Source organism: Nomia melanderi, chromosome 8 (assembly GCF_051020985.1).
Source record: "Nomia melanderi isolate GNS246 chromosome 8, iyNomMela1, whole genome shotgun sequence".
NCBI lineage: Eukaryota > Metazoa > Arthropoda > Insecta > Hymenoptera > Halictidae > Nomia > Nomia melanderi.
Window position 1 is genome coordinate 2,457,991 of NC_135006.1, and position 27,984 is coordinate 2,485,974.

The 27,984-nt window shown below is 30.5% G+C and overlaps 2 protein-coding genes and 1 long non-coding RNA gene across 8 annotated transcripts; 2 read left to right on the forward strand and 1 right to left on the reverse strand.

Annotated features, from left to right (window-relative positions):
* Positions 1-893: 893 nt before the first annotated feature.
* wcy (WW domain-containing adapter protein with coiled-coil wacky) lies at positions 894-15,903 on the forward strand. Of its 5 annotated transcripts, none has more exons than XM_031975820.2 (12): positions 894-1,103; positions 1,288-1,321; positions 4,364-4,604; positions 6,107-6,192; positions 8,185-8,265; positions 9,624-9,822; positions 10,535-10,876; positions 11,355-11,584; positions 12,437-12,578; positions 14,317-14,540; positions 14,638-14,765; positions 14,881-15,903. In XM_031975820.2, the coding sequence occupies exons 1-12, from the start codon at positions 1,063-1,065 to the stop codon at positions 14,957-14,959; spliced, it is 1,827 nt and encodes a 608-aa protein (XP_031831680.1). In that variant the 5' UTR covers positions 894-1,062; the 3' UTR covers positions 14,960-15,903. The 5 variants fall into 5 exon arrangements, with proteins under 5 accessions (XP_031831680.1, XP_031831681.1, XP_031831682.1 ...); XM_031975821.2 differs by having other exon boundaries at positions 12,440-12,578; XM_031975822.2 differs by having other exon boundaries at positions 932-1,065.
* Positions 15,731-27,140, reverse strand: LOC116426621 (nuclear pore complex protein Nup153). Of its 2 annotated transcripts, none has more exons than XM_031975819.2 (8): positions 26,996-27,140; positions 25,303-25,593; positions 24,925-25,231; positions 24,600-24,781; positions 24,125-24,492; positions 20,836-24,040; positions 20,513-20,634; positions 15,731-20,430 (listed from the first exon to the last, which is right to left on the reverse strand). In XM_031975819.2, the coding sequence occupies exons 1-8, from the start codon at positions 27,068-27,070 to the stop codon at positions 20,370-20,372; spliced, it is 4,611 nt and encodes a 1,536-aa protein (XP_031831679.1). In that variant the 5' UTR covers positions 27,071-27,140; the 3' UTR covers positions 15,731-20,369. The 2 variants fall into 2 exon arrangements, with proteins under 2 accessions (XP_031831679.1, XP_031831678.1); XM_031975818.2 differs by having other exon boundaries at positions 24,600-24,817.
* On the forward strand, positions 26,775-27,956 carry LOC116426623 (uncharacterized). The gene is made up of 3 exons (XR_004234949.2): positions 26,775-26,920; positions 27,012-27,276; positions 27,329-27,956. It is a non-coding gene; the product is annotated as an uncharacterized LOC116426623 (long non-coding RNA).
* Positions 27,957-27,984: the final 28 nt, after the last annotated feature.

The following is a 27,984-nucleotide window of genomic DNA, read 5'->3' on the forward strand; positions in this document are numbered from 1 at the left end:
ATTTACAAAGCATAATATGAATTATTACAAAAAAATATATAATTATTACAAAATAATATATTAGTAACTTTATATATAATAATATATTTATATTATATATAATAATTATATAAAATGTATGTACATATAATAATATATTAATAACTTTTCCTTGTTTCATTGCGTTTAAATAATTGTTTTGTTGCTATTTTCGCATAATATAACTTTGTGATTTTCATGCCAAGTCGGGTTATAACGATAACATATCAAATATTCGCGATAAAACTTGCATTTCTCTTGCATAATCGTTTTATATTATAGACCTGAAATATTGAAATTACTGCGTAAATAAAAAATTTAGATTAACAAAAATAAAAAGAAAGATTAATAGTTATCAATAGGATGATTTCTTGTTAAAGCATCACTTGAATGAACAGCAATCAATATTATTTGTTCTATATCGTATAAATATTATCAATAGTGGTCTTAACAATAATTCTTAAGTTTGAGAAGTACACTTTTCTTTGGAACTAACTTTCTTAAAAATTGCGCGTAATAGAGAAAAATAATTTTCACATTTCTGTGTAACGCACGAAAATCTACAACAATTGTCTATTAAAATTTGGAACACTAGAAGAATTGAAATTTGTTAATTATTAAATACGAGTGAAATGTAAAATTAGCCAAATACGTTTATTCCGTAAAAAATTGTTTCACAGATAAAGATGAAAGCGGGACATCTTTCGGCGTGTACTCGCATTAACATTTGCCTATGGTTAAGTGCGATTGCTGTAGATGGGGTTATATGTTACGGCCAGATGCTTCGCGATTCTATCATGATATTTCAGTGGCTCCAAACTTAGTATGTACGTTCCTGTGGAAAGAAGTTGCACACCGAAGCGCAGACGTGGTGGGAACCGTTCGACTACGCTGACACCGGCAGCGGCCGATCACGTATGTGACATGGCGTCCGGGTAGAAAGAGAAGTTGACTGTTAAATAAGCGTTAATGTTGTTTTTATGACATTGACCGACCGAAAAGGGAACATCCGAGGCCGCGAATTTCCCACAGACACCGGCATTGATGGTAATGCATGCGAGGAAACCGCAACGGATCAGCGATGGGTAGGGTACCGCCGTCAAATATCCAATCCTGACACAACCAACCTCTCATCCACCCGAACTCCGTCCATTCGACCCGTTCGACATCACTGCTACCCGCCATTCGCGGCAGAGATTTTCCCTGATGAAAATTTCACTCGCCTTTCTCGCTGCAGTCTTATTCATTTTTCGCTTTCTCTGATTTCAGGTACTTCGAAAAGCACCAGGCCCATCCCTATCAGGTAAATATCATTCTAGCAATTGATGTGTCGGGGGTATTCGGAGGGGGGTAATTTCGTCTATGGTCCGATTGCACCAGAGCTAGGTAAATTTTGAGATAAATGGATTTCAAGTGCTACCTTTGGCAGAAAATGTCGAATCAGAGTTGTTGTCGTGATTGTTACAGGAATTCTTTACATACATATCAAAAACGGAAAATAGTATCGTTCTTACAAAAAATATACCATGTATATATGTATACATACGCATATATACATGTATATATATGTGTATATATACATGCATATATTTATATTTATATGTACCACATTTTTGCTTATGTTTATATTATACACGGAAATAGAAGAATTCATAATTTTTAAAGAAAATAATAACAAAATAATAAATGTCATTGTCCCTTTATCGAACAAAAATTATTGTATCATTCGTTAGAATGTGAAAATGAGAAAGGAACTATGTAAGCAACATGACAAAGTGCTAGAACATTTTTAATACTTCTAACAAAGAAGATGACAATAGAATTCAATGAAAAATTTTTAATATTTGAAGGTTATTAAATATTTTATGATTTTAGTATTAATAGTTTGTTTATATAAATATAACTATTTCATTCTATTTTTATTACTATCAATCATTTTCTGTGCCCTCCGTGCAAATATTTTTATAATGAATGTTTATTTTGTTGGATCATTTATTGTTTACCAGGGATAGTATTATTGTTTTCAATGACGGAGATTATAGTATTAAATTCAACTATTCTTTTTTAATCTTCAATTACAAGTTATTTAATGAAGTATTCTGTTTGCAGTTTTGGATTGTGAATCTTGTAATTATGAAAATAAAACTGGAATAAGATGTGAACTGAGAAATTATGTTTTAAATACCATTTAGTTGAAATTCAGAATGAAAATAATTTGTAGTTCATAAACTTACTAAATGTACTTTGCATCATGCATTACAATTGAAAATAATAGGGCTTTAGATTTTATAATATAGGAAAAACTACTTAAGCATCATGTAATTTGAAGACCACTTAGATAAACCTTTTTCTTAGATTATCATTGATTTATAAAGCACATACTGGTTCATAAACATTTATTTTACATTATTATAAGAAGTGTTAAAATTGTTAAACTTTGCGAAGTCAAATAATTCTTTTAGCTCTGTTTTTGTATATCAGTAATAATTGATATCTTATTAATGGATTCTTTTTAGTTTTCATTTTACGTTAATTATACTGTTTTCATTTTATTTAATTTTTCTTTAGCATCTACAGTTTATAGTAATGTTATAAACTTTTGATGCTAATTATTCACATTAAAATATATCTAATTTAAATGGATGTATGTTTTAATTGCCTGAGCAATTGAAATAGTATAGTATTTTAGCATGTTGCTTTATTTGCATTGCATGTTTTCATTGTAAATTTACAGACACTCTTTCTCCTTTTTCATTAGAAAATAAAATTGTTGTAATTTATTTTCTTCGATTATCTCAGAGAAATATATTCTTCATTTTCATAATTAATGAAACTGAAATCAGAAGTACATTACATATTAGAAACAATTCTCTTTTTTTTTAAGTAGACGATAAATTAATGTTCCGATAATGTTATTAGCATAATTACTTTGCATGGACTGAGTAATACAACTTGTAAATACTAAATATTATGAAAGAAGTACTATATTTTTTTTTTTGTAAATAATTCATGAATTCTTATATTAAAGGGAAATTATATTATTACAAATGTACAATTATATTTAATTGTTATATGTTTCTTTATTCCTGAAACTATAAAGACTGAGTTATAAGCATAAAGTATTATATAAATGTTCAACGATACATATTTATTTAATGTTTACAACTAAAATTATTTGTAAAGAAGTTATTCGTATTTTATTTTGTTTTTATTTTATATTTTATACAATAAAATTATATACATATATATAACAAAATTAATGAATTCTTTTTATTTTACAAAAAGAAATTATTAGCAGCAACAAAATATAATTGTCTTTATTTTGATTTAATTTAGTTATTTAAAGAATCCTTTCATACTATCAAGTCTCCATAGACTAAAGTAAACAAAGAAATATACAGCACTTTTCAATACAATAAAATATCTTGGAATATTACATAAAACAAATTTAAAATGAAATTTAAAAGGAGAAATAAAAGAAATAACAATTGAACATGCATATGTAAGCAAAAAAAGTAGAACTGCCAATTGAGTTAATATTTAATGAATCCATTCAATTAATTATTGTCAATAATGAAAACTAACTGTTTATTTTTCAGTATATTATTTATAATGGATATTGATAAAAATAATAAGGTCGCATGAAATAGTTCTTTTACACGAGGAATAAAAATCCCTCTTATTCTTGTAAACATAACCTCACTTTCAGAAAATCAATAATTCATTCCTTTGTATTATGTCGATTACTAACAGTACATTGGAACTGTTATGTGAATGTGTTTTCAGATATTTTGCACGTAGTAATTTGCTTATAAAAGTTATAATTATAACAGGAATTCATTGTACTTTATGTATTTAACTTCGATTTATATACTAGCTTTAAAATTTATTATTTTCGTATTGTTTCTAAAAAATAATTATACATTTAAATAGTAATTATTTAAAAGACATTAATATACCAATATAATATAGATGAAGATAACAATATATTAAAGAATTAAGCCCAGAAACAGCTTTATGCATAATTATGTATGGAGGGAACAATATACCAGGGCAATAAACTCAGAGGAATCATAAACAAAAGCTTTTTTTAATGTCTGTGTTATTTAAGGAGGACACAATCATTGTTTCTTTTGACTATTGAATTTAAACTCTTTTTTCATAATCCTGTTAGGTTTATTAACTTACTTCATCATTGATTCCAAGTATATTTTTGTGTTTAGATAAATGTCATTTGCATAGTGTTAGATATAATTTTGCTCGTAATCTAAAGGATTATCATTTTTCATGTTAGTTTGAATCATTGAAAGCAATTGTAAATAATTCTTGATTTGTCTATTTACAGAACGCAAAGTACAGCAGTTCTAAGGGTGGTTACTCCTCATCGACGACGTCGTCAGATAGTCGTTACGAAGCACGTATGCGGGATTCCCCAAATGGCAACTCTTACAGTCCAGCAACGGGCTTGGGTATGGGCATGGGAACGGATAGAGACAGTCCTCGAAGCTACACATCCAAGCCCCTATATAAGAAGGAGAGAGAAAATAGAGACTATAAGTTATCCTCCTCTAGGGACAAGTATTCTGGTAATTAACTCCCATATTCATTTCAAATTAATTAACATCACATAAGTTTAATAAACAACAAATATGAACAGTAAAATATATTAAATACATTAATAAATGTAAAGTAATATATTTCATAAATGTGCATGTTTTGTTATAATATTCTGCAATGTTTTATTGAAAATGTTTTTCTAAATCTTCTATATTTTTTGAGATATCTGTTTGGAGAAACTAAAATGAAACTCTATGTACATATATTACTTTATATATTTATCAATGTATTTTATGTATTTAACTCAATGTATATGTGTATATAATATACATATATATAAATTTAGCAAATATAATTCTTACTTCACAATTGTACAGTCATTTTTGCTAAAACGTAATAATATTTCTCCTAAAGAATAATAAAAGTATCTAATCTAAAATTGAAATGTAGATATTTTAACTAAATTATAGAAGACTTCATACTTCGTGTTCAGAAAAGTTCAATGAAAATAGTGAGCAATATTTGGACTGGTATAAATTTTCTACATTAATATTGGAATGTTTTTTCCTAATATAGATATACTTTTCTGCAAACTGTAAACGTTCTATGTTCCTCTTTTAATTGAAATTTGTTTGATAATTTTCTCTGTATTATGTGTTTACAGTTTTGTAAAATACGTCTCATGTTCTTCACATTAGTGTTTATTCCAACATTTTAGCAGTTTGCCTCGCAGTCATGTGAGAATATGATACTGCTACTGTGCTATTGTGCTACCGAGTAACATTTTCTTTATAATTTTAATACAGTATGTATCCCATACTTGCTCAGTTTCTTTCTATGTCGCATTTTTAATAAATTAACGTTTACTTTTGACAGAATACACTAAAAGATATAATTTCACACTGTATTAATTATGATTTACATTGAATGTTTACTATTATACAGTTTCTACACAACTGAGAAGCATAGATTTGAGGACTGTGACTATCTGTCTTGCTTGTGAATCACAATATTTACATTTACATTCACAGAATTTTATAGACACGAGTAATTATACATGCCTGTCCAAAATTATTCACAAAATAAAATATATATATTTTTTAAAGATATGTTATCTTTTTGTTCTGGACTGTATATATAAATAACATTGTAATTAAGTTATTATATTGTACAAATAATTATTTACAAACTATATACTAGTCATTATAAAATTCATATTTTCTAGAATTATATTTAATTTTATTTTCAAAATGTTTTCATAGATTAAACCTTGTTGATACAGAAATAAGAAATTTATGTGATGGAAAATCAGAATGTACAAAATACAAAATGAACATTCTGAAAACAATATAGTATCATCTGTTTTTCTCATAGAATTTTCAAGAACTCTCTTTAAAAAACTGCGTTATTGCAAAATAGGCTGTACGACTTAATTTTTGTTTTGAGAATTTTAAATTTCCTTCCTTCAGTATAAAAACAGGGTTGTGTCTTAACATTTTCAGCTGTAACATGCTTGCTTGCATATGTGTAGATTGTGCACGATCCCCAAAAGACAAGAGAAGCCGTGAGAGCAGAGATTCAGAACACAGGACCAACCACGATAGGAGTAGTGGAGAGGTAAGACATTGAATAGTATTAAATTTCATTATCCCCAAATGAACATTCTTTTCATAAATACAATTTAAACATGTGTTACTAATGGTTGAAAGTTTGAGTATTGGAATGTACAGAATGTCCCACATAGTGAGATAAGATCTGTTTCTTTCAAATGATTAAGGATGCAAAAAAAGTGTTTTGAGGTAAAATTAAATAGCTTGGAATAGAGCGTATTCTGAAATTAGCTTTATGTATTTTTATGTATAGGTGCATCTGAAATGTGTAATTGTATCTTTAACATTTTGACTGCCATGTCATGGAAACTCAGAATACTTTTAAAACTAAATTTTCTCTGTAACTTGGAATAAGTGTGATAAATTGTCACATTTCAGTTTTTAATTTTGTTAAGAAAATTATTTCTATTGTATGAGATTTTTACGAGTGTTGATCTAGCAGTCAACTTGTTAATTAGAATCCTGTGTTTTTGTATATACTAATCAATATGATATTCCACCGTCTACAAAAAAGTGTTAAAGTATTCATTTTTGAAAAAATTGTTTCAATTTTAAGTTCCTTTAATTATTTTGATATGCACATGTGTTTAAAAATTTATGGAAAATACGGTTTATTTTGTAAACGAAAGTCATATAGTACTAGTATATATTGGAAGCAATTCCTATTCGAAGAGTCATAGTAAGCTCATTAGTAAGGCTACCTAGCAGATTCTACATTAATTGCAGAATTATTAATTATTAAAAATTATCTTCAAGGCATCGCTTATAATGGAATTACGTATAATCTTGTACTAAGAAGTCGTTTTTATAATTTTTAATGATGGTTCTACTAAAAATTGCATTACAATGTACCTCCTAATTAACGAAAATTAATAATGAATCATGCGTGAGAAAGATGTATTTCTCATTGCATTTTAACCTGTTATTTCTGTGCAAGTTTTACATTTGAAAATTTGAACTTTTGATCAGCAATTATTTGAAAGCTGAACCAAGTCTAGTTCATCCAGAATTACAACTGTATTCTTACAACTGTAAAAAAATGTGATAATTGAAAATTAAAGATGATATATAAGGATGCTAGTTTAGTGATTACAGATCTAGGATCATATCATAAACATTGAAGAGGATAGAGTTCTAAGAATTATTTGCCGTATTCCATTTCCAGTTTGTTCTATAATCTATAATAAAACCAGTATTCTTTTATTTACTGAATACTAAAATACTAAACTATTATTAAATACTATTTGGAAAACCATAGACCTAGAAATAATATTTAAATATTTACCAAATATTTAAACAAAAATCACAAATTACTGAAAGAGACGTAACTTAATTCTTAATAACACGAGAAAAGGAATGAAAAGGTATCCCGAATACGAAAGAAGATAATTCAAAATTTGTTTATAGTGTAAATATCAAATGATATTTTTTAGTATGTAGAATTCTTATAGAAGCATAAAATTGAAATGAATTATGAATCAGTAGTTTTAAAATATAATTACTTTAATACTTTTTATAGAGAGTGAAAAATTGCATCTCAATTAACCATTTAATTTTGATACATGTCAGTTTTTTTTATATTTAATTATTTAGAAAATGCAATATGTTGCACTTGCATGAAATACTGATTATATGCTTCAAATATATTGCACTAAATCATAATTTCGTTAATCTTTATTATATCTATGCTAGTAGCATATCTAAAAGTCTGCGATCTATAAGAGTAGACATAGTTGTTATTTACTTTACATATAAATATATAAATACTTGAATTATATTTGATTTTAGTATCATTTAACTTTTACATTTTCTTTTTTATATGTATTTCAACTTTATTCATATAAAAATTTATATAGTAAATATCATAACTAATATTAATTTGAAAATTTTCTCATATTTGTGGACTTTGGAATATTTTACCTAGGGTTATGTATAATATTTTTTAATGGCTTTTGCATTATTCATGATATATTATTAAAAATATTCTTCGTGCTTACAGATTTTACATCCTATAAAGTTATCATCAAATTCGTCAAGAGAGTCTTCATCTCAGAGGAAACCATCTCATAATTCCTGTCAGGTCAGTACAAAGTATCTTTTAATATACATTAATAACATTAATGGGAAGATAAAGTATTTATGAAATCCAAAAATATTCTTAAATATTAAACGCAAGGTGTTTAAAAATATGTGGGGCATTTTTGAATAGTTGATTCTATGTATTGAAGCGATGTAAGAAGTTTCTACGTACATGTCTCTGATGAAGTTTGACATTTTAGTCATAAGCTCTTTTTATACTATAAAAGAAAGGCGTTTTAGATAATTCTATAGAAGAACAATCTTCCTAACAATAGAGCATCTATCTTGGCCTACTTCTTTATTTCAAATTATTATTCTATTACTATTTTGTTATGTATACATAGAAAAATAAACTGTACCGACAAAAAGAATTATTTGATCCTTTTAATGCTGAACAACGATATATTTGTTATTAGCAACACTTGCGAAAAGTGCCAACGACGGTATTGTTGCAGAAGCCGTATGTGAGATGTTTTACGAATTGAAAAAATTGTTTATGGGTTTAATTTTTTGTAATATTCCGCGATGATTGATACCAAGACAGTGTATATGCCAGAGCGATAAGGTAGAAATTTTATTACAAATAATTGAAAATGCGGTATTTATGCTTTATACTGTGTTCTACATCAAACTATAACTAAACAGTGATTCTTCTTATTTGTAAATACTGTTTACAAAAGAAAACTAATTTTTCATGTTCCATTAGTATGATTTTCAATAAATATTGAAATGCAATTGGCATTAATTCATTCTCCTTTTACTTATAAAAAGGTTAAGAAACTCGTCTCTTCTGCTGTGATATGTTTATTCTTACATCTACGGGATTTCATGCTTTTTTAAGGTATTAAAAGACAGAATATTACAAGTTATGATTAAATATACAAAAATAACATTGCATAGTTTTTTAATAAATTTGTTATTATGCAAAAAGAGATATATTTTGAAAATTTGCTGTAAGAAAAGATAACATCTTCAAATCATTTCATGCGTGTTAATTTAATATATTTGTCTTTTCATCTGAATTCATTCCACACATTATAAAACACCTTGTATATTTACTAAAATTGAAAAAATTTAATTAAAATTTTCTGATGAAGTTTCATGATTATTTATTAGTACGTGATTTTATCAATATTGTACTTAATGCAGAATACAGTACTTTATACTTAAAAAGTGTGCGGTGCGTATTCTCTCTGAATGTTAAGAGATTTCCAAGAATGGGAAATTTGATAGGTAAACAGGAGATCAACAAAATGGGCAAATGTAATTTCAACTTTACGACACAAGTTTTGGAATTCAAATAAATATTTTTTTCTATCCACTCAATCGTTTCCGGACATTTTAGAACAGTCTGTTTAGGACAAACGCGGTGATGAACGAGGAGGTACAATGGAACGTTCGGCCAGGTTCGGTGATTGGTCTGAGCATATGAGTTCTTCGGGCAAGAAGTATTATTACAACTGTAAAACGGAAGTCTCTCAGTGGGAAAAACCACGGGAATGGATCAGTCGAACAGATAATCGACAGCGTCAGTCCAATGATTATTCTTCTAGGTCAAGTACGTTTAACAATATTATTTCACTAAATAATTCTCAACCCGATAAAAACAATATTATACTAATACTAATGTTAATTAACGATAATATATTAATAAAACATACACGCTGTTCAAAATAATAACGAAGGAAATGTACAAATTCTTTTATGACATTTGCTGTCGCATGCGCATAAAAATATGTGTACATGAATTTATACTTTTAAAAATCTTTAATAGTGGACTAAAATACTGACATCGCAATTTAGTAAATCTATTAACTCTTTGCGGACGAGAATGTCACAAACTTTTAAAATTTAACTTCATAAAGAAATGAATGATGCATCGAAATCTTAAACATTAGCTTTCAATTTCAGATATTAGAACTCGAAGTCGTCACTACGGTGGCATTCGATCGCAAAGGTTTAACAAGTAAATCTTTGTTGAACAAATTAGTTAACACATCATTAATTACATTATTTTTTTCGGAAACTTATGACCTCTTAGAATCTAAACTTTGTACTATAAAAATTACAGATAACTTTGCTTTATTTCCTATACAATACACCACAAAGGTACTTTATTCTTAAATTTATTAACTAACCGGTAAAGTAATTTAATTAAATTTATATATACAAGTTTCGAACTTTTCTAATTCTTAGAAACTATCATGATATAGAAAAAATATTGTTGTTCAGTTCATGAAATATTGGTCTTCGATTCTTTTTACTTTCAGGTCACGATAAACATTCCAACTCGCGGTCGAATAGCAGTAGCAGTGTGCGAGATGGTAAATCGTCGCGTCAATCTGACAAACGAGAGTACTGGAGTTCGTGCAGTGGAAGCGGCGGTGGTAGCAGTAGAGAAGAAGTTTCAGTTAGGGAAAGAGAAAGAGAAAAAGAACGGGAGAGAGAACGGGAACGAGAAAGAGATCGGGAACAATGTAGAGAGGATGCAGGAGTGGAGCGTCAAGCCCAGGATATGGACATTTCACCAGGTGATTCTACACCGACCTCCGAACCCTTGACATCTTGTACTCACGATCCACTGCCTCAAGGCCCTGTTTTGTTGGCCACTGGTATGTTCAAGTTCAAGCGATTTATACAAATTCGCATTTTTATAAATTCATTAATAAAGAATAATAGAGCTTATATGAAAATTTAAATTCCTTTCTCTTGTAAAAGGGCATATTGTTAAATTTTACTGAGCAATGAAATTCTAATATATACAGTACATCTATGTTTGAAGATAGTAAACCATGTGAGTATCAGAAAATATTTCTATGATAGGGCACACTCTTTGAGAGAGGTAAATAATTTGTAATATTATTTATTTGAGAGGTATGACAGTCAAGTTTCATATTTGAAACAAAACTACATTATCTTTTATTCATCTATTTGTGGTTAATGCATTTGAATACAAATTCAAATCCAAAATATAAAAAGTAATGGTTTGTTATCTTTAAGTACGAGCATACTGTATATTATAAATGTGTAAAGATTCGCACTCTAGTATTGAAAGATCAAATGTGACGATGAGTTGATGAATGGTTACAGCGTTACCTCGATTAACATCACACCCCCCATCTACACCACAAACTCCTGGAAAACTGAATTCGCCAACGCAACAGCAGCAAGGGAATAGCAATGCTCCAGGACCACCGGTTTCATTAGCAAATCTACCGAGATTATTATCTCAAATCACAGGCAACAAGGAACAGCCTGATATTACACCACAAAAGGCACTGCAAACACTTCAAACAGCTGCCATCTTGTTATCTCGACAGGTAATTAACAATATAGTCATGTCATTAGAGAATCGCATTTGATTTTTTAAGCAATGGCCTGATATGAATTTTACCCTTTTTATTTTAAAAATTATATAATTATTATCTGTGGCTATACGTAAATAAATGATTTATATACGTATTAACAAGGGAAAATAGTAGGGAAATAATAAATGTGTTTTTCTTTTTACTAAATTGCAAATGGTGTATTGTTCTCCATAATGTGAAAATGAGGAAAAAAGATTATATAACCAGTTATATTTGCAAGTATTAGAGAACTTTTAGTACTCTGAACGGAAAAAAAGTATAAAAATTTTCAGAACCTTTTTCAATGCTTTTTTGTTTAGTGTATTTTCTTATTCTACATTTTGTAAATAAACTCATTTTATATTAATATTTATTCTGGTAAAGATCACTATTTCTAATTTATTTCTTTCATCATTGATGAAAAAATTTTTTGCATTCAATATGTGAAAAATGTTTATAACAATCGTTTGGATCGTTTAACCATTCACGTAGGGACATGATTCTATATGTTCAGTCATAGATCGTGGCAATAATAGTGTTTGCAAAAAATATATTGAAGTGCATTCTTTTGTCACGTGTCTAGTTTTCTGACTTCAGATTACTAATTGTGGGTAAATAATAATTTGTTAAATAATTTACTTATTAATGTTGATTTATTTTAATATTGTATTATATATTAGCTACGTTAGCGACGTTCACGCCGGCATGTGAAGTCAACTCTTAAGTAGATATATAATATTCAGTAACAATAATAATAGCGGTACAACTTTATTAATTATAATGTAACATAGGTATCAACATTTTTTGTGTACGTGGTCTTTTTAGCAGTCGACAAGTGGAGACCGGAATAATAGTGGAAATGATGTAATGGTGCCGCTTAAAGTTGATACAAGCGGTATCGTTACAAGCGAGGGACCACCTACTCCCACACATTCGGAGACCCAGGACTGCATTGACGCTCGAAAATGTACGTCAACAACATACGACAAATTTATACTATTAGGTTTAGTCATAAGAAATTTTTGTTGATCTTGTCTACATTATCATTTTAGAATACTTTACAATGTGTTACACATTTTGAATAATTAGCGTTAGTAGTACCAATTTATTTATTTATTTATACGTTTGAACAAGGAACAGAAACATGATACAGAAATACATACGTACATACGTACATGTGATATACATTTGCATTACTTGTATCATATTTTCTTATCAACACGCGCATTTATTCTCTCATTGCTTTCAGTCTTTGCCGTGTTCCCTTGTTTTTAATCCCAACGTCTATACTTAATTATTTCTTTTTCTATCAGCTTTTTCCTATATTTTTCTACTTATTTTTCTAGACCTGCATCGAATATTCCAATGGTTCCATTATCTTTTATGCTAATCACACTTCCTATAATATCTCAGAAAATATTTATCACCCTTTGAACTATGACTCTCCTTGTCTTCACCCCTTTTCAGGTATGTCTTATTTGTTGCATATAGAAAATTCAACTGTTTTATAGATATTTTGATGATAATTGTATAAGCCAAAATAAGACGAAAAATAAGAGTGACGAAAATGTGACTTTGGCTTCATTTTTTAACTTTCTAACCATTAAAATCTACTACTAATAGCGACGCGAAAAGTCATACGTTTCACACAACGCATCACCGTTTATGCTTGCATTGTTCACTTCAAGTGTGTTGCTATTGGTGGATCGTCGTAATTTAGAGAACTTAGTGATCATTAATAATTTGAAAATGAAATAAAAATCATATTTTATTTTGACTTATATGATCATCTTTTAAAATATTTATGAATTAAATATTTTAAAAATATTTATTTTATATAGTTGAACATTCTGCATATTTCACATGTTTTGTATATAAATTGTATTTATCTTCCGAATTTTTCTTATTTCTACTTTCTTGTTAATATCAATTTCTTTTTAGATATTCTTCCCTTTCTTTTATATTTAACAACTATCTAAATCTCTTTATACATTTTATTTATTTCTTTTTTTCTTACATTTTCTAATTTTCTCGTTGACGTTCATATTCCTCTTCCTTATTCCAAATTATTTTTCTTTCCTGCTTTCTGTAATACTATATACCCTAACCTTTCATGTGAATTCATTCTTAAATTTCCTATATTATCTTCCTTATACCCGCTCAAATAAATATGTTTGCTTTTAACAGTTTCTCTGTGTTTTCGTAAATTTAACATCTGAATATTTCATTTTTTATAGAAAAAAATTCTTAAGATACAAAAACAAATTTTTCTACTGAACATTGTTAGAAAAGATTAATGAAATGCTTTCTGTTTTAAAATTTTGTTTATATTTATAAAATTAAATGAGTAAGATTGTTAATGACAGTAATTTTTTCTTTCCATTCAGAACTTAATTTTGATCATCAAAACTGTGCTGAATCTTACAATTTGTTAGTATACCATGTATACTACTGGACTATAAAAAGTTAAATTCCTTTACTCTTTCTAACTTTCCTCCCCCCTCCATACCTTGTTTTCTTTCTTTTTTGTTTTGCCTCCTTGCCATGAATTGCGATGGAATCTGAATATTTTTATTGCTATTATTTAAATTAAGATTCAGTAAACTTTCAATGTCAATAACTAAATTTATTTATGACACTACTCAGTACTTGCCAAAGAAATGTGTTTCATCTAGTATATCTATGTCCTTATTTCTTTTTCACAGTAACAAGTCCTGGTGGGACGAATACTGGAGTACAAGGTTTAAGCTCGTTGCAAAGTCTTAGCACACTAGGTTCCCTTGGAAATTTAAGTAATACAGGTTTACAGGCATTGTCTAGAGTACAGCCTCCCTTAACACCTTCTTTAACACCATCACTTGCTAATCACTATCGGGAAGATTTGACGCAACATGTGCGTGCCTTTCCTGCTGATATCCTTGAAAAACAGGTAAATAGATTGTTGTCCTGAAAGCATTAAATCCATTCTATCATGTACTCGCGCGAATGATATTACGAAAAGTGTCTTTTGCAACTGTGACTTACAGGCACAGAAACTTAGCGAAGAAGCACACACAATGGGGAGTTTGCAGTGTACAAGAGTGTCGGCAGAATTAAAAACGGCACGATCGATAGTGAGGCTGACAGAAATTCAGGCAACGCTGCAGGAACAAAGGTGAGTATCGTTTCGCTTATTTTAGGTAGATTATTAGTTTGTCAAGTAATCAACCAGTCTGCTCTTTTGTTTTATAAAATTTAAGACGATAAACTATTCTTCTTTGGTATTCTAGGATATTATTTCTCCGTCAACAAATTCAAACACTGGAGGAACTAAAATCCCAAAATTCCTTCATGTCTGATGATTCTTAGTGTAAGGAAACTTTATAAAGTAATTATAATTACGATCTATAATTAATTCATGCAAAAAAATAAAACATAATTATTAATATTCTCATTAATATTGAATAATTAAGATTGTACCTAAATTATAATATCATGATAGAAGTGATAAAATAGTAATGGAGTATGGGCTATCCAGAGAGGGTTGGCTGTTCCATTAATCAGCCAAGTCCTGCTACCAATGAGGAAAACCCACCTCTCTGGGAAGCACAGAAGGCCTATCCAACACGCAGACACAACACTAAGTAAATAGAAAAATGAATCTATTCTATCAGTTCATTGCAAACTATTGAATTGTCCACATCGACTTGTATTACCTATGTTATATACGTGTCAATGTTTCATATCCCAGGATTAAGCGGCATTTCAACTAGTTGAAAACATTTTTGTTGTAAATCTCGGAATAAAATTCGTGCCAGAAGTTTTAATTCAGTTCTTTACCGTCATTGTCACACACCTAACTCCCATAAGCTGTTCAAAAGAATATTGTTTCTCATTTGCATAGGCATCTTCATATATGTAATGTGTTTCATCTTGCGTTACAGATAGAAACAAACATTGAAATGAAAAAACATGCTTTACATATCTGTATAAAATTTGTAAATAACTTTAGAGATTTATAATTAATTTCAATTCAATGTACGCTATTAACTCTAAATGTTTTTGATCCGAATATTAACGTTATTATGAATGGAAATAATCTGTACAGAACGTGTCAACTCGAATGAATAAATCAAACACTTTGGTATATTATAATCATAGATAATCTTTATTTTTTTGCATAACTCCTCGTACAGCTGTGCAACATAAGAAAATTACGTTGTATTATTGTATAGCTGTTGTAAGCGAAAATCAAATACATAGTTTTCGCAGTAGATGTTGCGAGCTTTAACAATGAAGTGGAATTTATAATTCATAATTAACTGAGGACTTGTGTTTCATGCTGAATAAAAGCCCTCATCCATCGCGTATTTTGAACGACGTCCTTAGAGATACGAAATAAAACTCACTCTAATTACGTTTGAGATACTAAAAGAATGATCGGTTTAATTGATCGTTTAAAATAAAATATTTTTAATAGCACGTAGAACGATGTACCACATATATGGATTAGCCACGAACAAAATCCACGAACATTACAGTAGAATATAGTATGGATTTCTTACTTCGTATTATTTCTTTGAGGAACTGTTAAGGAGTGAGCTCGACACTTATAAGAAGTAAAAAGACAACGTGAAAACGTAATCGTAAAACAAATACATTCGATCGAAGAGTTCGAGTTTACTTTCTGAATGCGAACCAAAGGGTTTTTATTTAGTTTAATATTTATTATTCATTTCACTATTTTCAGAGAATTCAAAGTGCAATTAAATTTTATAATAATTGTACTGTCGATGAAACTCCTTGATTCGCATTACTATTATTATTATCATCTAAATGCCCTCCTAAACTTGTTACTTTATTAGCTACGAAATAAAATTGTAAACCCAAAAATTAAACATTGTTCTCAAATCGATAGTTTCATGTATCCTAGTATCGTATAATATAAGTATTATGGGGTACAGAGGATAGTATTCAGAATAATGGTAATAATGTTAACGTGAATGTTGTATAATCCTATTTACGGTGTTTCTCAACGCCCAGAGCTCAATAGCCCTCGTCATCACAAAACTATTTACCGCCGTTTAAGCAACGTCGTATATTATTTAATAAATTATACAATATGAGGCTATCGAGGTTTCCGTTCGCTATAATTACATTATTACATAGATTTCCATTCCTAGTTTGATATATATTCATTATTTCCACCCCGTCGACTCGTTCGTCTCATTATTTACGTGTTTTTGGGGGCTACAAATAAACAGCAGTGGCCGTACTTTCTTAAATAAAACACTTACAACCTCTTGTCCCTGAAAGAACGTTCGATTATCAGATTAAGCGTATATCATTTTCTTGCTTCGTTTGTGCGAATAAAGATTACTGGAATCGTGCGAGTGGTTCATCGGGTTGAGAAACACCGATACTCCCATTACACAAGGTTACTTAATGTTACACCATGTCATGGGAATGCTGTTAACATTCCCATAAGCACCTGAAGCATACAGTGAACATTCTCTCACGTACATTGTATTTAATTACAGAGTCAGTCATTGGACTTATTTTATAACATAAATTCTCTCATATTGTGAACATTATCAGAAATCACCGATTAATGTAGTACGAGAAGAAAGGATACGTACACAATTGTCTCTTCCTTTCAGTTAGTGATAGAAATTTTAACTTATAATATAATTAATATAATAATAATAAAACATATTTTTAAAAACACTTTGAAAATAATCTTAAACTGAATATTATATTATACTGGAAACTGTTATTAACAATAGAAAATAAACGTGTCGAAAATGGTGTACGAATACTGTTCTCTCTCACTGCACATTCTCAATAGAATTGTTACGGATATCCATGTGAATTCAGTATAGTAAATTTTCATGGACTAAGATTATAATATAAGGCCTCAGAACATTTGACTCGCTTTTGAACACCTCATAACTTACAGGATCTTTGGGTGTAAATACATTATCTAATATTCTTCATAATTGTCATTTTCGTGAACATAAATTTAGAATGGAATTTATATTGTTCATACTATGCAGTCAAGAACTTTTGTGAAGCAAATAATAAAATGTTTCATTTGAGAACGATAATTTTGTGTCGGTTATAGCAATTTCTGTACATTAAAAAGACAAACAAGCATTCCAGAAGTCATGAGATGTTACGTATCTATTGTTGAACAATTTTAATGCAATGTTTTCCAAATATTTCTGTAAACATATTGCAACGGAGAGTACAAACTGCTACAAAACAATTCCAATACAATTCTTTTTACAATTGTTAATACATCTACGTCATACGCTCAGTATGTATCTTTTTTTAAGGCCATATACGAGATTTAATACAAAGGTGCTAATCCCTTTAGGTCAGCATTTGATATATTCATGTAATTTGGAAATTTGTCTAGGGGTAGACAAACGGACGACACAGCCTTGACAGAGAATGTTCACGGTGTAAGACAGCAGCGTAGACATATCTCAGCGCAGCCTCACTTTATCATTGGCTAGTATTTCAGCTGATAATTATTTATACAATGTTACAATTTTTTCAGTTTCTACAATGAGACCTAAGTGTAGAAGAACCCTTCGTAGATAAAATCCATTTGTTTGTACAAAGAATAACATTAAAAAACGTTACAACTATTTAACTTCAATTACAGAATCGACATAGATCTCAATTTAAGGTTTTATCGACGAAAGTAATAACTTTAATTATACAAAGAAATAGATATACACGTTTTTTATGTGATCTGCGTAACACTATTGTAGCATATTAAACACAAGCTACGAAGGGTGTTTGCAAAACATGTGACTTGTAAATTATCAACAGGAAATCAAGACTTGTTTGAATTTCTTACTGTTGTTTTTCAATAATGTACGCAGAAACTAAAAATGCCTTAAAATCTACAATGTAAAGACTACACAACGTACAGTGTAACAATATGTAACAGTTTTCTTCTTTTCTTTTCTTTTTTTTAAATATGTACGCATCTACTATGGCAGAAGGTGGGTCTTGTGCCGAGTTATTCTTGGCTACTGTCAATTTTAAGCCAACATTACAGATAACTATCCTAATCTTAAATAAGACGTGTACGATTCAATGTTAATTCAATAATCGTTGACGCGTCGACTAACTACTTTCTGTTTTTAGGGACTTCTAAAAAGGACGTCTGCTACATTGATTGCTACAACGATTGTAGTTGTGTAAATGTAATTCTAATTACATTTACAGAAGCTAATATCACTCTCGGTAAAATTGCACTCGTTGTAAAAGAATATGCGATTCTTTGATCTTGTAAAATCGTTAGTGTGTAAACACGTTATAAAAAAGAATTATAAGCATCTACCCGAAAACAAACGTCATGAACTAAAAATAAAAGGGTTACAAATAACATTATTTCTCATTGAGAACTTTTTAAAATATTTTTATTCTTTTAATTTTTTTTTCTTTTTTTTCGATAATCTACCATAATTTCTCTTTAATACCCTATTATTTCTACTCCAATATTCCAAGTTTCATGGGAGCATAGAGTGATACATCCTCATAAAATGAGAATCAAAGACACGTTCGGTTCGTTAACAAAATCAAAAAAATCAAAAAGAAGAAGCGTAACCCTTTAGAAGTCCCGTAATAATTTATTTCCATTCAGCGCACTTCACGATCCGCTTTTTTACCCACTCACGCTACGATAAAACACGCAACATTAGTGTATGTTTAATTCTATTAAAATGGCATTCAGTTTTTCACTTATATGGTTAATTCATTCAATATATAAAAAAAATATACAATTTTTCGACTACTCGATGCGAGTCGTTCAATAATCGTTGAGTTTGTACTATCCGAATGCCATTTTCCGTGTATGATACACAACTTTTTCTTAGAACAGCGCTACAAGGATTGTAGAACTACCCATGAAAAAATCCTAATTAAACTATAATTAATGTCTAGATGCAGTGGGACTTCATTGATATTCGGTCGATTCACAACACTCGTGTAACAGATAAAAAATTATAAAAGAGAGAACAGAAAATGAATGAATAATGCAATAAATTTCTTCAGATATTTTTTATATTTTATATTTTTTATATTATGTATAAAATTTATTCCATTTTCTGCAACATTTTCTTATTCCAAAAAAAAGAAAAATAAACGAAAACGAATTTTCTCATTACACGAAAAAGAACGCAATCTTGTTAACTAATGCATTCAATTATGAGAAATGTCACGAGCTGTGAACGACTTATACTTACCTTATGATTATCCTCGATAAGTGCACACACTCAGTGTTCATTAAGTTTCTTTATCGAGGTGCTCTGTTCCAGTATAGTAGTTTCCTTTTGTTCTTTTCATGTCACATCAGTAAATATATATATATAATATTCATAGTGTCTCAATTGGATAGGGTATTGGTAATGCTCTTACACTACCATTCTGCTTTATTCGTAAAAGTGGCTTCATGCCAACGTGTCAAGTATTCATTCGTTATTATTGTATAATTTAAATAATTTATAATTTACAGATCCTGCAGAACACAAGTGGTTGCACACAAGCATATCCCATTGGCAGACTTACATATATTACATAAAGTGCTTGGTATACCACCCACGTTAATGTGACCAGTCGTTATGTGATATTTTTCATTGTACCATACTGTAACTTTTAGCATACACATTGGAAACTATATTCTCGCATATACAGTTGCATAAAATAGATGTAAAAATGCAGCCAAGTGTATACGCAATTAGAGTTATACATTATTTGCTTTCTACCGCACTCTTCTGAAAGCTTTCTTAATTTTCCTTTGCGTTACTGCTTGAGGCGTACCACTGGAAAAGACCATATAAAATTTACATAAATACTTCCGATGGTTTTTAATTCGATTAAAAAGTATTTCTGTTTTCTATCTACCTGAACATGACAGGTGCATTTCCACCAGTGAAATTAAATGACGGCGGAGTGTTGGGATCAAATGTTGGAGTAGTACCAGGAGGATTGAAATTAAATCCTGTAGATGATGCAGGCGTAGATGCCTACAAAATATATGAATGTAATATAGTATATAAATTTTGTATATTGTATAGATATTGAAAAATTAAAAAAACTATATATACATTTTAATAACTTTTAAAATAATTTTGCTCTGTGTAGATTTAATTGTTTAATCCATTCATTTAATAGCAGAACAATATTAAGTCTATCAAGAAAAAAAATGAAAGATATCTTCCACTTACAACTGCACCAAAATTGAAACCTCCTGAAGATGTGGCAGGTGCTGCAGATCCAAAATTAAATCCTGCATTCGAATTAGGTATAAATGATGACGACGGTTGATTTTGAGTTGTGGACTGAGGTACTCCAAAGATTGGGTTCGAAACAGCGGACTGACCAAATGTTGGTATTTTCGGTTTAGGTGTGTCAAATGCGAGACCAGAAGTATTTGCAGCAGGCTTGTTGAATGTACTTCCAAATACATTGCTACCTTGTGGCGACGTTGTACTACTGCCAAATGTGAATAGTGGTTTCTGAGCTGAATTGTCCGGGTTAGTATTTGCAGAAAAGTTGAAGCCAGTTCCTGGTTGTGCTACTGGTTGAGCGGGAGTAGAGTTGAATGTAAACAAATTCGAACTTGGTGTATTAGTTTCACCTTGCTTTGAATTAGATCCAAATATATTAGGCTTTGAATCATTGTTGAATGTCGTGGAAGTATTACTACCAAACACAGGGGGTGTAGCAAATGTACCGAAAAGAGCTGGAGTAGGTGACGATGCATTAAATGTTGGTGCAGGTGTTGCTGCTGGAGCTTGCGGATTTGTATTAAACAATGGCGTTGTTTTGTTATCTGCATTCCCAAATACGGGTAATTTTGTATCAGATGTCCCAAAAATCGAAGGTTTACTCTCTGTGGTTCCAAATGTTGGTATTTTATTGTCTGGTATCGCGAAAGCAGATGGCTTACTTGCACTCGCACCAAAAGTGGGTTGTTTCTTTTCTTCAGTACCAAATGATGGTATAGTCTTTGCATCTGTATTGCCAAATAATGACGGAGTAGTTGAAACATTAGAAAATATTGAACTTCCAGATGAATCGTTTGATAACGCACTGAACGATTTAGGTGGTAAACCTTTGTCTGTAGTTTTGTTGTCACCAAAAGTGAAGGTATTAGATGAAGTAGAAGCAGGTATTGATGTTGCTATTTGACCAAAAGTGGGTATAGATGTTTGCACTGGTTTAGTATCAGAAAATGCAAAGGAAGATTGAGTACTAGATGGAAGACTTGTCACTATACTTGTAGAGATACTATTACTGATTACAGCCGTAGTGCTTGGAACACCAAATGTGAAGACAGCAGTTGGTTTAATTTCCTGTGAAATATTCTGAGAAATTGTAGTTAATGTATTAGCTTTAATAGCAGTCGAAGAATCAATAATTTCTGTGCTTGATTTTGAAACCTGTGTTACTGTATTTCCAAATAACGAATCCTGTTTCTCTTTTCCTTTATCTTTATCTGTTTCTTTAGTTTCAGATTTTGAGACACCAAATGTAAACGTAGACGGTAGTGTTGTAGAAGGTGGTATAGTGACAGATGGTTTATCACTAGCTACAGTACTTTCAGTTTTCGGTATACCGAATGAGAATGTGGATACTGGTTTTTTATCTTTTTTCTCTGAATCCTGTTTTGCGTCAATCTTTTCACTAGATTTCGCATCTGTTTGGAATCCAAAACAATTTGCTACTGTTGAAGTAGTGTTTTCAGGTTTTGATATTTCACTTGTTGATTTTTTATCTTCTTTCTGAATGCCAAACGTAAACTGACCATCTTGATTGGTTGAACCCGCAGAATTTAAACCTACCACTTTAAAACTACTTGCGTTATCAGTCTTTTGTTGATCAGTTTTATCTATTCCAAATTTGAAGTCGCCGGTAGTTGCTGGAATTCCGAAACTAAACTGTAAATTGGAACTCGTGTTTGTAATAGAATTGTCTACTTTCTTTGTCCCAGGCTTCAAACCACCGCAACAAACACATTCGGTAACTTTTGCCTCATTTTGTAACATACAAGTGTCACAATTCCATGCACCTTCTGGTTTCTTAAATTTATCTCCAAATCCGTTTGCAACCAATGGCGCAGGAACTTTAGTTGGTACTCCAATGCTGGGTTTGGCTGTATTGCAGCATGGACAAGTATCCACCGAAGCAGCATTTCGAACCATGCAACAAGGACATTCCCAAGTATCTTTACTTGGCTTGAATTTATCCATAATTTCATTTTTATTAACAGCTAAATTATTTAATGGTGTATTGATCGATGTGTTAGTCTTTTGATTGTTTAATGAATTTGAATCATCAGCGATGTTTTCATCATTTTTAGCACTAGATTTTAACAGACTTGATTTAGATACATTGCAAGAAGTGTGCTCAGTTGAATTTGCAGAATTATTTAACACACAATCGGAGCTTCCTTCAAATTTTTCTGAGTCTTTGACGTTATTTTTGTTAGAGTTTGGTATTTTTCCTGCGCTTGGTTCAGAATCTGGTTTTTGTGCATTACACGCAGGACATCTATTATCTGTGTGCTTATTTCTTAAGTAACAGGATGGGCATTCCCATTGATTACTTGAAAGTTTAAACTGAGATCCGAAATGGTCGTTGACAGCCGTAGTCTTTGTTTCGCTAGCATTGGAAGATGTTGATGGTAGTTCACACGTTTTGTTATTTTTAAGACACGGTTTCGCAGCTTTACAAGCAAAGCACTGGGTTTCAAAATTGTTGTTTTTAACTAAACATTCGGAACATTCCCACATGGTTGAACTATCTTGCAGTACACCAGATTTTGAACTTACGGATTTATCCTCTTTTCCCTTATCTTCCGATTGGGGTTTTATATTATTTGCTTTTTCAGGTTCAATTCTAGTAGATTTAGAATTGAAAATATCCATGACACTTCCTGATTTTAATTCACTCGAAACAGTAGGAATAAATTTCTCTGTGCTTTTTGATTTGTCTTTTGGTCTGGGCGCTGTAGATGAGCCAGACCAGACAAAATTCTGCGTTACAGACGGCACACAATTACTAGATGATGTAGCAGATTTAGCATTACTTCTCTTTGTAGGTAAACTCGAATTGTTAGACTTTTCAATTGTTTGGTTATCAGCACTTATAGGACTGCTGAACGTGAAGTTATTGATAGACTTCAGACTATTTGTGACATTTGTTATTTTGATAGGACTTGCGAATGTAAAGGTTTCTTCCTTGGTTGCGAAATTTTTATCTACCGATTTTGAGTTACCTGATGGCGTAAAGTTGAAATTTGGTAAAGAAGATATTGGCAAAGGTATACTTGGTAAATTGACTGGTTGAACTGTTTCTTCTTCGTCAAGATTTGTCATTTTAACTTTAAGTTTTCCTTGATGTTTTGAATCTTCATCATCTTGTGTTCTAAAACGACAGTATTTTTTTTAAATATATAATTGCAAAAATGAATACCTTCACAAAACTTACACAATTTAAGTAAATATTTACCTGAGATGGTATTCTTGTGGAGGTGGTGGTTCGCTCCGAGCCGAAACAATTTTTCTAGCTGCAAGTGTAGTGTCCTGTAATTTCTGACGCCGTCTCAATTTTAATATGTCGGGCACGGTCGGTACAGTTAATTGACGCGTTAAATGACGCAGCCCAACTTTGACCGTTGGTGATGTCTCCTCTCTAGCTCTTTTTGCGCTCATCGATGTATTCAGAGGAATTTTCTTAGCGTCCGTTATCGGCGATGAGAAATGTTCTAGGGCTTCTAATATTTTCTTAGCAGTTTGACTCATGCCAGATGAATCAACCCCAGTTGCGTTAGATGGTTTTACTTCAACGCTTGTTCTTCTTGGAACTTTAAGTTGAACCTATAAAAAGAAGTCATTTTTTAATAGTTGAAGCACGCGAAATAGTTATTAGTAATAATATTTAACTAAATTTTAATTAAGTAGTAATAACATTCAATTGAATATACCTCGTTGGAACTAATGAACAAATTGCGACCTTGCTTGTAAAGACCAGCTGCATTTGCTCCACCAAAAGTAATATTTCCACTGTAAAATGGAGATGACAGCGGAGAAGCACGATCCGGCGTGTTTGTCATAACTGACGCGTTAAAACTTGGTCTGCGACTACTCATAGTATATCGATTACTATCTAAAAACAAAGACCTTGGAGATGGTGTATGATTGGCTAGAATAAAAAGGAAAATATTTATGTTAAAATATATATTGATTAAACAATTTTTAATAAATATATATTTTTTTTATTAAGATCCACCAAAGAAAAGTATTACTTACTAAAAGTTAGTTTTTCATTATTAAATCTTTTTCTATTGGAAAATGGAGAGCTATAAGGTACATTCGATGTAGCCTCTTGCCTAATTGTTTGTGGAATAAGAGAGCTACAACCACTGGTGCTCTCACTGGATTCTGAATTATCATCAATACCATTTGTGGTTCCGTTATTTGTGGCAGTAACTAATGAATGTAACTCAGGTCTCTGAGGGACTATATTTCTAATATCCGGTTGCGTTGCAGGTGTGGAAGATACTAAACAGTTAACCCCACTTGGTCCAGCCATCGCAGGTTCAGAAAAATCTTCAGACTGCAAGAAATTATTATAAAATTAAGAAAATTACTTTATCATGGTTATTGTTCATAAAAAATTATATTTACCGTTACATTATGAACCGAATATTGTTGCTTAGAAGGACTGGCTTGATTTAGCGGAGCTTTAGTTCTTGGTTGAATTGTAAAGGTACCGGGTGGATGAGTGACATCCATACGAATACATGGTCGTTTCAAAGGTGGAGGTTTCTGAATATCTTCTTCGGACTCTATCTCTTCACGGTTCTCAGTATCGTCTAATATATCATCTTCATTTTGAGAAGAATTGAACCACTTACTAATCCATGATCTTTGTGGTATCAAATCTGTTACCTTTGTTGCTACCTTTTTTACAAATGACTATAAAAGAATAACATAATCGATCTTTTATCTACATCTGTTAAAGTATGTTATCATACAAAATAAAATAAATCTAACAGATACAATTGAATTATACATAAAAATTAAATAGTTATAATCTAATGTATCAATGAAAAGTTTTACTAAATAATTATGAGCAAAAACACAAATGTTCATGACATGAAAACACATTTTCTTATTTAATCTGAAATTAATTTCTGTAAATAATGTAATTCTGACAAAATTGAATTAAGCATTTATTACCATTTTTCAAAAAAAAATCTGTGAAAATAATTACACAGTATTGCACAATTTTATGCAAAACTGATTTCTCAATTTTTCAAGAAAATTTCATTACAATAATTTTAAATAACATTGAATTTCTATACTGTGAAACAAATTAATTATTCTGAAATGATACTCATACAATTTTAAAGTACATGAAAAACATCATAAAAATTATTGCACAAAATTAATTTTTATTCTCAATCAATAATGCTTAAATTAGTTTCTACATATTTTCTAACTTAAACTACATTACTTACAAATGACATAAAAACCATGTCAGGAACTTATGTGTTATTAAAATAAAACATTCAATAGTAATAGATTAAATAATCAAAATTACCATATGCTATTACTATATAAACCAAATTTAATCTGTTTAAAAGTGAGATTCAAGTTACGACGTAATCTTATCTCTCAATGTTAAAATATATCAATGATATATATTTTCAATGTTACAATGTGACAATAAAAAAGTCTTAAATGCTTTCAATTAAACAATTCAAATTAGGAATAAAAATAAACTATTTAATATTTATTTCTTAATTAATATTCTTATTGAAATCTTTACTATTCAAATTATATTCAGCTATTTCCAACTGAGACTTAACCATGAACTTTTACAGACTCGACATTAAAACATTGGTAATAAATATTTTTGCAATACGAAACAACGTATAATCTCATTTAAATAATTCGAAATAACTTATGCAAAAAAATATATTTAAAATTTATTAGGTATATCTTTTAAATGAACGATCGTTCAACGAATGTTTCAATACCAATTTAGTTTTCGGTTAACAAGGTTCAAGAGTAATGTCAAGAAATTCTTAAAGACTTTTCTCCGAAGAGAGAATCCCGCTTCAAGGTTAGACGTTGTAAGTGCATTCAATAGGTGTATAGAGAAAGATTGAGGTTATCAAGAGTGGACTCGCATAACCGTGACATCGTAGAAGTTAGACGAGAATGCATTTTAAGAGCAGAGGTGTCCAAACATAGTCTATTTCGTGTGGTAAATTCGTTAGTGGCTTTAGTTTGAATGGTAAAACGGAAAGAATGTTGGATTTGAAACAATTTCGTTTCTGTCGCAAGATGAAACTCATGAGAGGCTACTCACATTGTTTGCGTCGTAGGGTTTCGCGTTGCGCGACGTCGACCGTCTTCCGCTCGGATTGTTATTTCCCTTGGCCATGATCGGACGCCGATCACACCTATTTACGAGTGGAGAATACGTGCGAAAAGAACTTTGCAGGTCGCATCCCAAAAATTGTCAGCAAATCACCAACTTCGTGCACCGGGAACCCACGAGAGGAAATATGGCTGCCCCAAAGACCGCCACCAGGGCGCCTAGGTTTCCCCCGACTATTGCGCTGCTCTCGCACTTGCCCACGTGACACGGTACGCGCTCGTTGTACTTAAAATCAGCATCACAGACTATATATTCTTACAGAAACGAAACTTCTGGCAAATCCTTCCATTTGAAGTTTCAAAGTTGGAAGACCTTGAACACAAACGTTTTATGCAATGGGAATTTTCTGTCTACTGATCTGAAATACCGACATCGTAAAAAAATGCTGTAATACACTAGCGGACTCTATCCGAATGTGTGGGAAAGTTTGGTCAAATGCATCGGTCAGTTAATGAACTACATGAAACTGCAACAGAAATAATATATATCCAAGACTAGTTTATACAGTAGCGTTAGCTCTAATAAATATGATATTGTCATTTCTGGAGAATTAAGTTCATACAAAAATGATCGAAACTATTATATTTTTATTATATATATCGCTTAACGAATTGAAACGAATCAGATAGAAAAATAGAAAATTTGATCATAACTAATATCAAAATATAGATCGGAAATTACTCCTTTAAAATAGTATCATGTATTTATCAATTCGTTTTAAAATAAATAAAAAAATCAGTAAACAAGAAGCAAGCTTTTCAAATGTAACATAACGTTACACGTACGTACAATTCAAAATAAAATACATTATATACTACTTGTTACTTAAAATAATATATTACACGGCACTGCCTGCGGAATTTGCAAACCCTAGACAAAATATTTCATTAAATAAATTTATATATATCTTAAGATCG